Here is a 12,779-nt window from a genome sequence, read left to right on the forward strand (position 1 = left end):
ATTCAAAAAATATTTTTTAGTAATTTGATGAAAGCCTGCAGCTGAGATACAAGAATTTGAGCGTACACTGTTTGCCCTGCATTAGCTTTCCTAGACTGTGATTTTTTTTTCACAAATCAAAATGCAAAAAAAGCATTCTAAAAAACCTAAAAAAAGATAGTGCTTACATTACAAACTCGAAGATTATAACCCTGCATTTCCAGCCAATGAAATTCGCCCTTAATGAGTATTATGTGTAATTGTTAAGAATTGCAGTTTGGCAATTTCACAGAAATAACATTGTTTTTCAATTCCACACCATAGGCATAGTTTTTCAATTCCACACCATAGGCATAGTTTTTCAATTCCACACCATAGGCATAGTGAAAATGTGTTAAGATTGTAGATGGTTCGAACACATTGTGTAAAATCTTAATAAAAAGTTTTCTCACTTTGTTCATTCAAATCAGTAAGATTTTACACAACATGTTTTAACTATTACATAGCACTCTGCCATCCTCATTTAAAGTGACACTCTTATTCAAAATCAATACATACAGATGTATAGCAAACATCAGTTTTGATTGATAAACCTTTTACTACTAACTAAATAATACATTTATGGAAAATATTAATAACTGATAACAAGATTGTTACCATGTATTTAAAAGCTGAAAACACAAAAATATTAAATGATTGGTGATTGCTAAAAGATTTACAGTGATCTACTATAGTCTCATATTAAGGTAGAAATTCTGTGTTTTACGCTCATTTCTTTCAAATTAAACTTGGTTTCCTTCCTAAGAACTATTGTTTTCGACATTTATTCATCCTTCTGGGAACATTAAAACAATAGTATTAATTGTGGTAAATCTTATGTGGGAATAAGAGTGCATCTTTAATACACCTTGTTACATTCTGAATCATATCAAGCTCATTGTATGATTAATAATTCATAGATATATAGGTCACGATATCGTGAAGAAAAGAACATAAATTTGATTAACGATTATCTCCTACTATCAGTACTTTATGTACATAAATTATAAGAGATGTTTTCTGGTGCCACTTGACACAAATATAATTGTGTAATTTATTATTACAGTGAGTTTGTTTGCAAATGTTGTATGGATGATATTAAAATCACAGATTTCTTTTACAAAATGGATCTTATGTGATAACTGGTAAATATTATTCATATCTGTTAGAAAATTATTTTATTAAGTACCTTTCGGATCCATCCAAATATTCTTCAAAGTAGAGTTTTATTAAAAATTATCGGGGAATGATTTAGATTACGAGATTACCGGTATGTTCATATTTAATTTAAGTGGAGTAATTTAAGTCCTGTTTGTTTTTCAAAGATGGCTTTTGGAACATATTGTATTCTAGTATCAGCTGCAGGCTTTAGAACTTAAGTCAATTGTAATGGCAAAAACAATTGAATGAAACAAAGGTGAAAGGACTTTGCTGATATTGTTTCTAAATGTATTTTTTTTCTTAACTGTTACCAATTTAGAATAAAAATGTATGTTTTTTTCTTCTTCAGGAGCTGGCTTCAGTTAGAGATGACCTTGTTCATCAAATAGAGGTGATACATGAGGAACAGGAAATACTTTTTGAACACCTGCTTGGCATTATGGGTGAACAAAGTAATAATTCCCAGGATTCCAGTGATCAGCAGGCATCATCTTGGTTGGAGAGAGAAATGGCCCCAGAATTGTCTTTTGGAAGTACAAGAAGATCTACCAGTCTCCATAGTCTAAGCAGTTTTGATCCATCATTAATATGTTCAAATAAGGAATGTTTAAATGTAAGAACAAAGTATGAAACCCTGATGAACAAAATTAGACAATATTTGACATTCAGAAGGACTACAAAATATGAAGACCGTAAAGAAGATTTTGCTAAACCAATAGAAGGAACTTCAACTGGTGGGTTTTCAAATGACCAGGATGGTGATAAATTTGTAGAAAATGTAGATGGTGACGGTCAGATGCTGCAAAGAATTACCTCTCAATACCTGGAACATTGTTTTCCACAATCTAAACAGGGAAAAGACAACGAAGGTTTTGTTGCTGAGTCCGGTGACAATGTTACAAACAACGGCATTGTTGATATGATTGTGAAAGAATCTAAAAATGCAGAGGAACAAGAAGGACATTTTTCAGAAAACGAAACAGATAATGATGAAAAGCTTGAGGTATCCTATATGCCAAGAAAAACTGAGAAGAACAAATTAAGAACGAAATTTAAAAGTTTCATTGTGACAAAAGCAGATAGTAATGGCCATTTTTCAGAAGATGAACATGACATCGATATTGTTTCCCCAAAGAAACGACATTTTTCTGAGTCTGATGCAGTACAAAAAGATGACAAAGTGTTTAAGCAAATTGACACATCCAAAAGTGATAATGCTGAGGGCCAGTTTGTATTTGAAGCACACGCTGCAGATGAAATAGAGGATCCTCAAAGTTTATCTGATGAAGAAGTATTTACATCAGAAATTTTGGAGGAAAGTGAGCAGAAAATTTTAGAAAAAGTTCTTCATGCCCAAGGAAGTCAACTAGAAACAGATCAGTTTGTAAGTGAACACCTAAGTTCTGAAGAGAAACCTCCAGGGACTGAAGAGCTCAATATGAACATTACAATTGACTCCAAAACTGGTGAGGAAAGTGGGGATTTCTTTGAAGAAAATAGTTCAAAGCGAATAAGACCTATTAGGCCTGTGGACATTGTAAAAGATGATAGCAAGGATAAAGATACCAATATAGATACTGAATATGGCAAATTTGACTCTGGTGACGTTCTTGAAACCATTACTCCAGTACAATTTAATCAAACAAATATGTCTAGTAGAGAACAGATGCCATGTCCTGAAGAAGTTCAAGAAATGTTTGTATCTGAAACTGTTCCATTAACTGATACAAGAAACAACAGAACTCCTGACAGTAGCCTTATTTCTCTTTCTAAGAGTCCAAGAAGGGATTTAAGTGAAGAAAAAGACATTGCTGAAGGAGACCTATCATCAACAGCAGAATCAGTTGATCAAGGAAGGCAGAGTTACGAAAATGCTGTGTTTGATATTTTAAATGCAATATGTCCAGGGACAGACCCAAGTCGTGTTCCGGAGAATGTCAGGGAAAACTCACTTCTTTATCGTCCAAATTTTACTAACGTTGAACAAACAACTGATGAGTTTAGTGACCTACCTGTTGAAAGTGATTTGCTTGATCTCAAAGTAATGTACAAGCAGTTACAGTCAGATTATGAAAAACTGAAAGATGATCATAATGAATTGCTTAAGAAAGTAAATCATGATGATCAAGAAATTCAAAGGGTTTCTGGTGTCAGTAAATATGAGCACGTTCAAGAAAAGAATGAAAATGTTAAAGCAGAACTATTTCATCTGAAGAAGGAAAATGAGCAGTTAAACATTGATGTTGAAAATTTAGCACCGCTATCTGTAGAAAATGAAAGGTTAAGGCAAGAAGTTGATGAACTAAAAGAAGATATTGCATTTGTCACTGATGAAATAGAAAAGAAGACTGAAGCTTTGATTACATTACAACAGTCTTTTAACGTTGATAAGTCAGAAGTAAGTTCCCAAGTAGAGACAGATAGAGATGAAATGGAGATAATTAGAAATGAGCTACTATCACTTCAGCAAGAAAACTCTTCATTAAAATCAGAGGCTGCTCAACTTTCAACTTTGACTAAAGACAATCATTATCTAAAAGATCAAATAAAAGCAGTTGAAAATGAAAAAGAAACTCTAAAGAAAGGTTTTGAAGATGCAGGTAGGTTGGTAATAGAAGAGAAAGAACGATTGGAGAAAACATTGTTGGCTCATGCCGAAATGTATGATAAACTTGAAAAAGACTTTACTGATCTTATGGAGGAGAAGGCAGATATACTAAATGCCTTTCAAGAAAAGACTCAAACTGAAAGAGAAGTTATTGATGAAAAGGATGACTTGACTAAACAAGTTTGCAATCTCAAATCTGAGATGACTGCTTTAAATGAAAAGTTGGAGTTATCAAATAGTGACAATAATGGTTATCAACAGACTATACAGTTACTGAAATGTGAGAAAGAAGAGTTAAATACACAAATTCAAGAAATTGAAAAATACAGACAACAGCTTGTTGAGTTTCTTGAAGGGAAGACAAAAGTTGTAAGTGAATTGACTGCTGTAAATGAAACACTTAGCGCTCATGTTAGTGATCTAGAAAATAAAGTGGAAACCATGTTGCCTATAATCAGTAAACTAGAATATAAGGTTGGTGATTTGAGTAAAGAAAATGGTGACCTGAAGGAATATGTCTCCTGGAATGATGCTTTAAAGGAAGAAATTGATGATTTAAAAACTGAAAAGACAAGTCTACTAGAACAGTTAAGTGACAAAACTAATGTCATTGAACTTCAAGAGATATCTATCAAAGAAATTGAAGAATTAAAGGAACAGAACTCTACACTACATAGAAGCAATGAAGAAAATGAATTAGTTTTAAGTGATCTTAGAAATGAGATAAGATCATTACAAATTGCAAACCAAGGTAACACCGTTAGAAATGCATCTTCTGTTTCAATACAAACAGATACACTTTTGTCTGTAGAACGAAAGGAAGATGACGAAGTCAAAGGACATCAAGCTTCAGCAAGTAATGATTCACAAACTGATGATGCTGAATCAAACATACAGGCTGTAACAGTCTGTGCAAATGATAAACCACCTGAAAATGCTGCATTAGATTTGGAAAAAGTTCAGCCACATGTAGAAAAAAGAAAACGTTTTAAGAAGCAGAGAACAAAGAAGTTTGAAAATTTGGACCTTAGAACATCTAGTGTGGACAAAGCAACTGAAACAGAAGTGTTTAAAATGCCAAGCTTTGATTGTAGCACTGACACTTATGATCTCCTTGTTTTACCAAAGCAGGACAGCACCTTTGGCAGTTTTGATGTTGGCATTGATTGTAATTTAACAGCGGTACCCTACCACGGCAGTGAAAATGTTGTGAGTCTTAAAGAAGAAATAGATTCTCTGAAAAGGCAAAATTCAAGTCTGAAAGAAAAAATTGACAGCATAGAGGCTAGGTCGGAAAGTGACACTGATGTACAGATCCTTGAAGATATGCGGGATGCTATAAAGACATTAAAGTTTGAAAAAGCTTCAATGGTGAGGCAGAAGAGTGAAGTGTCTGATACTCTGGAAAGTGACAATAAAAGATTGCAAAGTGAAATAGAAGAACTCTTGATTCAGAATGATAAATTGAGAGGAAAACTAAAGAAGCAAGAAGATTCTCTAAAGAAGGAAAATCGGGAGGTCCTGCAGATGTACAATGACCTAAGAAATGAAGTAGAGATTCTAGTGATCTCTAAGCATGACTTAGAGATAGAGCTGCATGTGTTAAAGGACCTCTTAGAACAGGAATCACTGAGTCCACAAAGATCAGTGGATCTGGATCACAGCAGAGAGCTCACAGATGAAGATGTAGAGGACATGGAACAATTGAAAAACAGCATCGATAAACTTAAGAGGGACTTAAGAGAAAAAGACATATATGTTAAGCAGCTGGAACATCATTTTCTTCTGGCTGAAAAAGATTCCCCTGGTTTAACATCAACACCGAGACCTCTTGCAAGTAGAGGCAGTCCGATTTTGTCCAAAATATTCAAGAAGAGATCAAGGTTGGCTAATTTAAGCAGAAGAGCATACAGTCATGATATTGAAACTGATTGTGATAGTCATGTCCTTAGCCCTTCCACAAGCTTTAAGAGCATTCAGGAAAATGAAACAGGGATTGGCAAGCATTCTGAAAACTCTTTACATTTAAGTGATGTAGGTCAGAACATGTCCTCAGATAGAAGCTTTGGAGAGAGATTAAAAGAACCAGCTAGAACCTTAACTGGTTCGTTGCTGTCACCTGAAACTTCGATGGTGAGATCAGGAAGCTTGAATGATAGCTTTGAAGTAATTGAAAGAATAAAGTCTGGGCTAAGAGCAGATGAAGATGGACATTTGGCTTTAGAACTGAAACAGTATGAACTTGTAGGTGAAATAACAACTCTTAGAAGAGAATTGAGAGAGACCAAAGCTTTGTATTCTAAAGAAACAGAACTGTTGTCGGAAGAGTTAGTTAAAGAGAGAGTTTCTAAGGAAATGAAACAAAGGCATGCATCTGGGCTAAGTTTGGAATCAAATGTGGCCCAAGATTTTCTGAAACTTAGACAAGAGGTTGCACGACTAAGAGAAGAGAACAAAATGCTGATTATTGATAATGATAAATGGATAGAGAGACTCAAAGAACAGGAACAGATTGTCCTTGACTTGAAAGAAAGAATTGCTAGAAATACAAGTGGGTATGGTGAAACTGAGGAGGTTTTTGGAAGGCAAATGGCATTACTTCAGAAACAAAGGGAAGAACTATTAAGCAAATTAAAAGACACAGATGTCAAATACTTCTCCTTGTCGAAAGAGCTTGGTGAAAAGGGTATAATTGAAGAAACTTTAAGGAAAGAAAAACAGAACCTAGCTGCTAAGTTAGAAGAAAAGGAACAGGTTGAAAAAGAGTTATTAGAATCAAAAATGTTGTTGGAAAAGCAGAGAGAAAAAGAACAAGAATTTGAGGAAACAATCTACAGAAAAGATATGAATGAAATACAACTGATGAGGCAAAAACGACTGTTGGAAGAAGAGCTGAGAGAAATTGAGGCTAAGTTTAGGGACAAGGAAGAAAGTTTAGACTATGAGAAAAATAGGTTGCTAGAAGAACTTAGAGTGACTAACACTACCAGTCGTGCATCATTGACAGAGCATGATGAAGATATGTCTACTGTGAGTACCGAACTGACTGGATTTGCAGATCGGAATGTGGGACGTTTAGAAATTATGTTAGCGGAGGTTGAGCGTCAGCACTCTGTTGCCGTGGGCGTTCTGAAGGAACAACTGGAGTCGAAATACAAACGACGGGAACAGAAAATGAAGGAACACCACGGAATGGAACTGGACAAAGCGAAGAAAGACGTCTCAAATAAGGTTACCTGAGCAACACAATATGCACGTGCATAAATCATATCACACATGACTACTTCTACACTTAGTGTTGTAATTTTATATGGGCTAAGGAACAATGTATTTCACATTTGTGTAAGTTATATCATCTTTTTGTTTGTGTGCACTTTTGTGTGCCATTTTTCTTGGGTTTCATAGATTTTCATTTAGAATGACATTGAAAGTTTGTTCATATTTGAAGAAATGTGCTATGTATAATGGTCCTTAACTGTAAAAAATAATTTCAAACATTGCCAAAACTATATTTTATTATTCTATGAGCTTATATATATTGCGTTGAACCATTTTAAACCATGTTACCCATTTTGTATGCATCAAACAATTGTATAACTATGCATGTTTAGGTATAAGGGATATGTACTGTAATCATGCAGTTTTGTTTTTGTTGTTTTAAAAGCAAATATTTTTGAAATATTGGCATGTTAATTACGATAGTAATGTCTAGCTAAGCATGTGACATGTTGAATTTTAGACTTTCAGTTACTTTGGTTTTTATGCAGGTTATTTTTTTATCTGTGACATTTTCTTTTTTATAGCGATTAAACCTCAGACCTGTATTTTCAATGAATTTTGGCTATGTTTGATTTCTTTTTTCAAAATTTTGACCTAGGCTTTTTCCTTGATGTTGCATGTAATCTTGTTTAAAAAACAATCAAACTCCATTTAATCATCCAGTGGTACAAATTTGTACAAGCGAACCCTTTTATGGGTATGTGTATGTGTGAACTTTTTGTGGGCTATGTCATCCAGGTACTTGTACATTGTACAATATTAACAGAACTTAAACATGTACAATAAGGAAAGAGCAAATGATTTTATGTGAGTAACAGGGATCCTACAAGAGAAAGGTTTAAGAGAAATTGCGCAAAGAACTTTTAAAGTTTAACCTGTATGGGTAGCAATACGTTGAAGGTTGCCTTTTACTGCTAGTTATTCTATTGATGGGAGATAACTATGTGTGCACTATGATTATTTTATCAAAGGGAGATAACTCTGTATGCACTATAATTATTTTATGAAAGGGAGATAACTATGTGTGTACTATGATTATTTTATCAAAGGTTTATCATTGTGTACACTGATTATTTTATCGAATGCAGATAACTCTGTGTACACTATGATTATTTTATTGAATGCAGATAACTCTGTGTGCACTATGATTATTTTATAGAATGAAGATAACTCTGAGTGCAAGATAACTCTGAGTACCCCATGATTATTTTATCGAAGGGAGATAACTATGTGTTTACTATGATTATTTTATGAAAGGGAGATAACTCGGTGTGCACTGATTTTTTTTTATCAAAGGGGTATCTCTGTGTGCACTATGATTATTTTATCGAATGCAGATAACTGTGTGCACTACAATTATTTTATCAAAGGGAGGTAACTATGTGCGCACTATGATTATTTTATCAAAGGGATATAACTCTGTATGCTATGAATATTTAATCAGAGATATAATTATGTGCGCTTCATATATTTATTGAACGGAGATAACTCTGTCTAAACTAAACTGCTAATCATTTAATCAAAGGGAGATTACACTGTGATAATATGTGCCTTTCCCCTCCCTTTTTTACATTTTGATGTCCGTTTAAATGAAATAAAATGTAATTTTGTATGTACTGAACCATTGTTTTATTGAAGAAAACTTTTTAAGTTGTTTGTTAAATTTGTGATAAAATTGTACTAACATTAAATTAATTTATTATTTTATTGTTATGATGAATATTTCTTAGCTTAATAAAGAAATGTATAAATTTATATTGAGTTGTCCATTTCTCAAATATGAGGTAAAAATCTAGAATACCAATTATTATATTGGAAAGGAATGGTCATTAAGGATTAATTGTATTAGCTAGTCATGCCCTCATTTCTCAAACATTATGACAAAATTAATTATAACACAATTCGTTTTGGTATAATTTGTGTAACATTTTCATTTTGAGGAGTTCTTGACTATCAATGGAAATAATCTGTATGAAAATTACGATAAAACAATCACTTTTTATTTAAATTAGTAAATTAAGATATTTGAGCTTATTCCACTTAATTTTTCAAGAAATTGGGGCCTGTTTTTTGTCGAAAAGTGTAGCAATGGGGGTAGAAGATTTGTTGCTAATTGTTTTGGCCATAATTTGATCAACTTAGGGATTAACATGAACATCTTTGGAACACATGTTCATTTCATACACTGGATTAGAAAGTTCCATAACTCTATTGAAAATATTTGCCAAGTGATTCCCCTTGAGTAAATATTGTGAGCATTGACACCTGCTTGCAGTGCTTGGGCCGTATTCAAAAAGCATCTTAGTAACAATATTCAACTTGGTGAACAATTGCCTTTTTTCTAATTTGAATTTTAAGAAAACGAACAATATGTGTACACCAAAAATATGAAAGTAAGGAAGAAAATGGTCCAAATTATATGTGCATAATGATGATATGAATAAATCTGATGTAAAATAACAGTTATTTCAAATAATCAATGTCAAAAATTAGCAAATATTCACACTAAATTAAAATTATTCACTAAGATGCTTATTCAATACGGCCCCTGTTGTCTCAAAGATGCTAAATGCGCACAATATAGGTTGATGCATTTTTGTTTCATTTGAACGCATTCTCATGTTTAACTCATTTCACTTTAAAGGGACTAGACACCAGGCCCCAATTTCTCGAAACTTCTTAAGCTTAACAGGCTTAAGTCGCTTATTTCAATTAGCAAAAATACATACTGAAAATGGATTTTGGTAAATGAAAAATGGTTTATTCTGATAATCATACAGATAATTCCTACATAATTTCTAAAAATTCTTGAAAAAGTTAATATAACACATTTTATAGAACAACACAAATAGTGAGATTAGCTTAATCCTGTTATAAAGGACTTAAGAAGTTTCGAGAAAATGGGGCCAGGTGATGCAATTGCAAGAAAAATGAGATTTGTAAAAACTTACTTTAAATTGATATCGTTGTGTTCAACGCATTGAATCTTACTTACTGATGTATCACATCGCTTATGACACATGTATCTTTCGCAATTTTTGCGTATTTTTCCAATCTGGAATTTACAGGGTTTGTCAACCATTTAAAAACCAGTTGATTTAAAAAAAACGTCAGTATATGTATCTGTATTAATAATGTGACTTTCACATTTTGCTTCCAATGTGACTTTCACATGCTAAATAAACACACTATAAACTGGGAAACCATTATGCGCTCTTTTTAAACAGGTAAACTCAGCTGGGACAGCCACATAAATATTATTTTTATCATGTGAAATGATGTATAATCGGCCTCATACTAGCTGGTATCGACAATTCTAGGCTTGTCTTGTGGAAATAATGTATTTGCCGATTTTGGGACCATCTGTCTAGCCACTTGAATAATCAAAACAAAAAATAGCATATGATTTAGGTACAAATAAAGAAATATAAGTGACAATTTGGCGCTTTTCTATCTGGGGAACTTGAGTGCACATAGATATAAATTCAAAAAACCCATTGATAAAGGCTGATATTTTATCTGTTTTTTTCTTTTATTTATCATTGAATAATGAGTTAAACATGAAAATACATTAAAATTTAAAAATGAATGTTTGCATCAACCTATAGTGTGCACTTTTAAAGCTGCACTCTCATAGATATACCGTACCATTTTTACAACTTTTTTATTTTTTGTCTTGGAAGGAGCAAATTTTTGCGTAAATATCTGCAAACCAATGATACAAGATTGCTGACAAAAAATGAGATCGCAAATTTTCATATTTCCGTTTGAATAATAATGTTTTATGGCTTAAACCGTTACAAATGGTTTAAGAAAAATGCATAAAACATCTATGTTTGAACTTAAATATTAAAATCTGCAATCTAATTTTTTGTCAACAGTCTTGTATGACTGGTTTCCATGGGTTTTTGCAAAAAATGGCTTGTTTCAAGACAAAAAATAAAAAAAGTTGTCAAAACATTCAATCTGTGAGAGTGCAGCTTTAAGAACTGAACAGATAATTTATTTAGACTTGTTCAAAGTACATTGATTCCATTACCATATTTTAAAATAAAGTTGTGCCATAAGTGTAAAAAAACATTTTTATGACTACTTTATTATATTCTATGATTGGAAGGTTTTAAATATTTGCAGAAAGTTTCATACAAAAAATAAAAAAAAATATGTTTCTCACATCTGCTACTGCTGTCTCGTAATTTTATATCGGTCGTTAGAACTTGTAAGCCTATCCGGATCATTATCTTATATATAATAATAAGTTCCTTTATTTTGTCTTGTGAATGGTGTTAAATCGTCTGTGAGATGAATTCTATGGCAATCGATGATAAAATGGAAATGCGTATTAAGGGTGTTTCCCTATAATATTCTTTCGAACCATCTTCCGTTAAATTAAACTGCGAAGGGACAATGCTTGCCTTTTTCAATTCATTTCACAACTGATCAAGTGTGAAAATGATCTGTGAAATAACCGTTAATTATTCACGATGAACGGATATAAGTATAGACTTGAATATCATTTTGACATGATTCAACTTTTAATTAATTTATATTTTATTTATAAGGCAACGGAATTTTATCGGTTTTGTACCATCATGTTGAATGAGATCTGATTATATGGAAGAATATTAAAACTTAGGGACAGATAGAACTTTTTCAGCTCATCTGATCATTGAAGAATTTAGATATGCTAGGTATTGTCACTATTGTGATTTCCTTGGTGTCGTTGTTGGCATCGCTGCTGTTGGCATCACTGTATTTGGCGTCGCTGTAGGCATTGTTGTTGATGTCATGCTAAACCTTTAACCTTGGCAATAACTCGAAAACTGTTGTTCACATGTAGCCAAAGACAGAAGGGTTATTTATAATTGTTCATATATTCCCATTGTTTGACTAAAAAGGATGAGCGTTGGCAGTCATTCCTCAGAGCTCTTGTATTTCATTCTATGCTTGCATATAAATCAAGCTAAAATTAAGAATAAATTGAAAGTACTACAAGGGTAATTTATTGAAGCAGAATATTTTTGTTTAACCCTTAGGCTGCTGATGGCGATTTTAAAGGCTTTGCAAACAGCTTGGAACCAGACCAGACGCCGAGTAACTCGGCGCCTGGTCAGGTTCCAAGCTGTTTGCCACTCAGTCAATATATGCCCAAAGTTTTAAGTAAATTGAAAGAAATTTAGAATAAACCAGACGCCATTTTTGAGCAGACGACAATTTACCCAGCATGCAAAGGGTTAATGTTACATGGCTTACTTTATATACAAACGTATTGTAAAGTAAAAAAGTTACATTTTAAATATTGATATACTTGTATATATGACAGTCTTTCAGATAAGACATGATCGACCAACAGAAGTATTCAAATCTAAAGAACATAAAATGTCTTCGGTTACATTGCAAACATGTAAATGAAATATAGATGTATCTTAAAGATGCACTCTTATTCCCAAATAAGATAACCAAAATTAATAAAGTTGTTTATATTTATTAAAAAGAATGAATAAATGTCGAAAACAATGGTTCTTGTGAAGGATACCAAGTTTAATTTGAAAGAAATGAGCACAAAACACGGTATTTCTACCTTATGAGACTATAGTAAACCACAGTAAATCTTTTAGCATTCACCAATCATTTAATATTTTTTGCGCTTTCTGCTATTAAATACACGGTTACAATCTTGTTATCAGTAATCAATATTTTCCATAAATGCATT

At 32.7% G+C, this 12,779-nt stretch overlaps 2 protein-coding genes across 3 annotated transcripts in view; one reads left to right on the forward strand and one right to left on the reverse strand.

The window, feature by feature from the left end:
• Nucleotides 1-12,779, reverse strand: part of LOC128229715 (uncharacterized) — a 69,450-nt gene that overhangs the window by 34,240 nt on the left and 22,431 nt on the right. The gene's annotated exons all lie outside the window — the stretch shown is intronic.
• Nucleotides 1-12,779, forward strand: part of LOC128229687 (A-kinase anchor protein 9-like) — a 152,671-nt gene that overhangs the window by 16,206 nt on the left and 123,686 nt on the right. Inside the window, exon 6 of one of the 2 annotated variants that reach the window (XM_052941513.1) lies at nt 1,529-8,821. The exons of the other annotated variant lie outside the window; for it this stretch is intronic. Coding sequence (XP_052797473.1) covers nt 1,529-7,027 — 5,499 coding nt within the window. The 3' untranslated portion in view covers nt 7,028-8,821. Of the gene's footprint in view, nt 1-1,528; nt 8,822-12,779 lie in introns of those variants that run through there. 2 annotated transcript variants of the gene reach the window in all.

Source organism: Mya arenaria, chromosome 1 (genome assembly GCF_026914265.1).
Source record: "Mya arenaria isolate MELC-2E11 chromosome 1, ASM2691426v1".
Taxonomy (NCBI): domain Eukaryota; kingdom Metazoa; phylum Mollusca; class Bivalvia; order Myida; family Myidae; genus Mya; species Mya arenaria.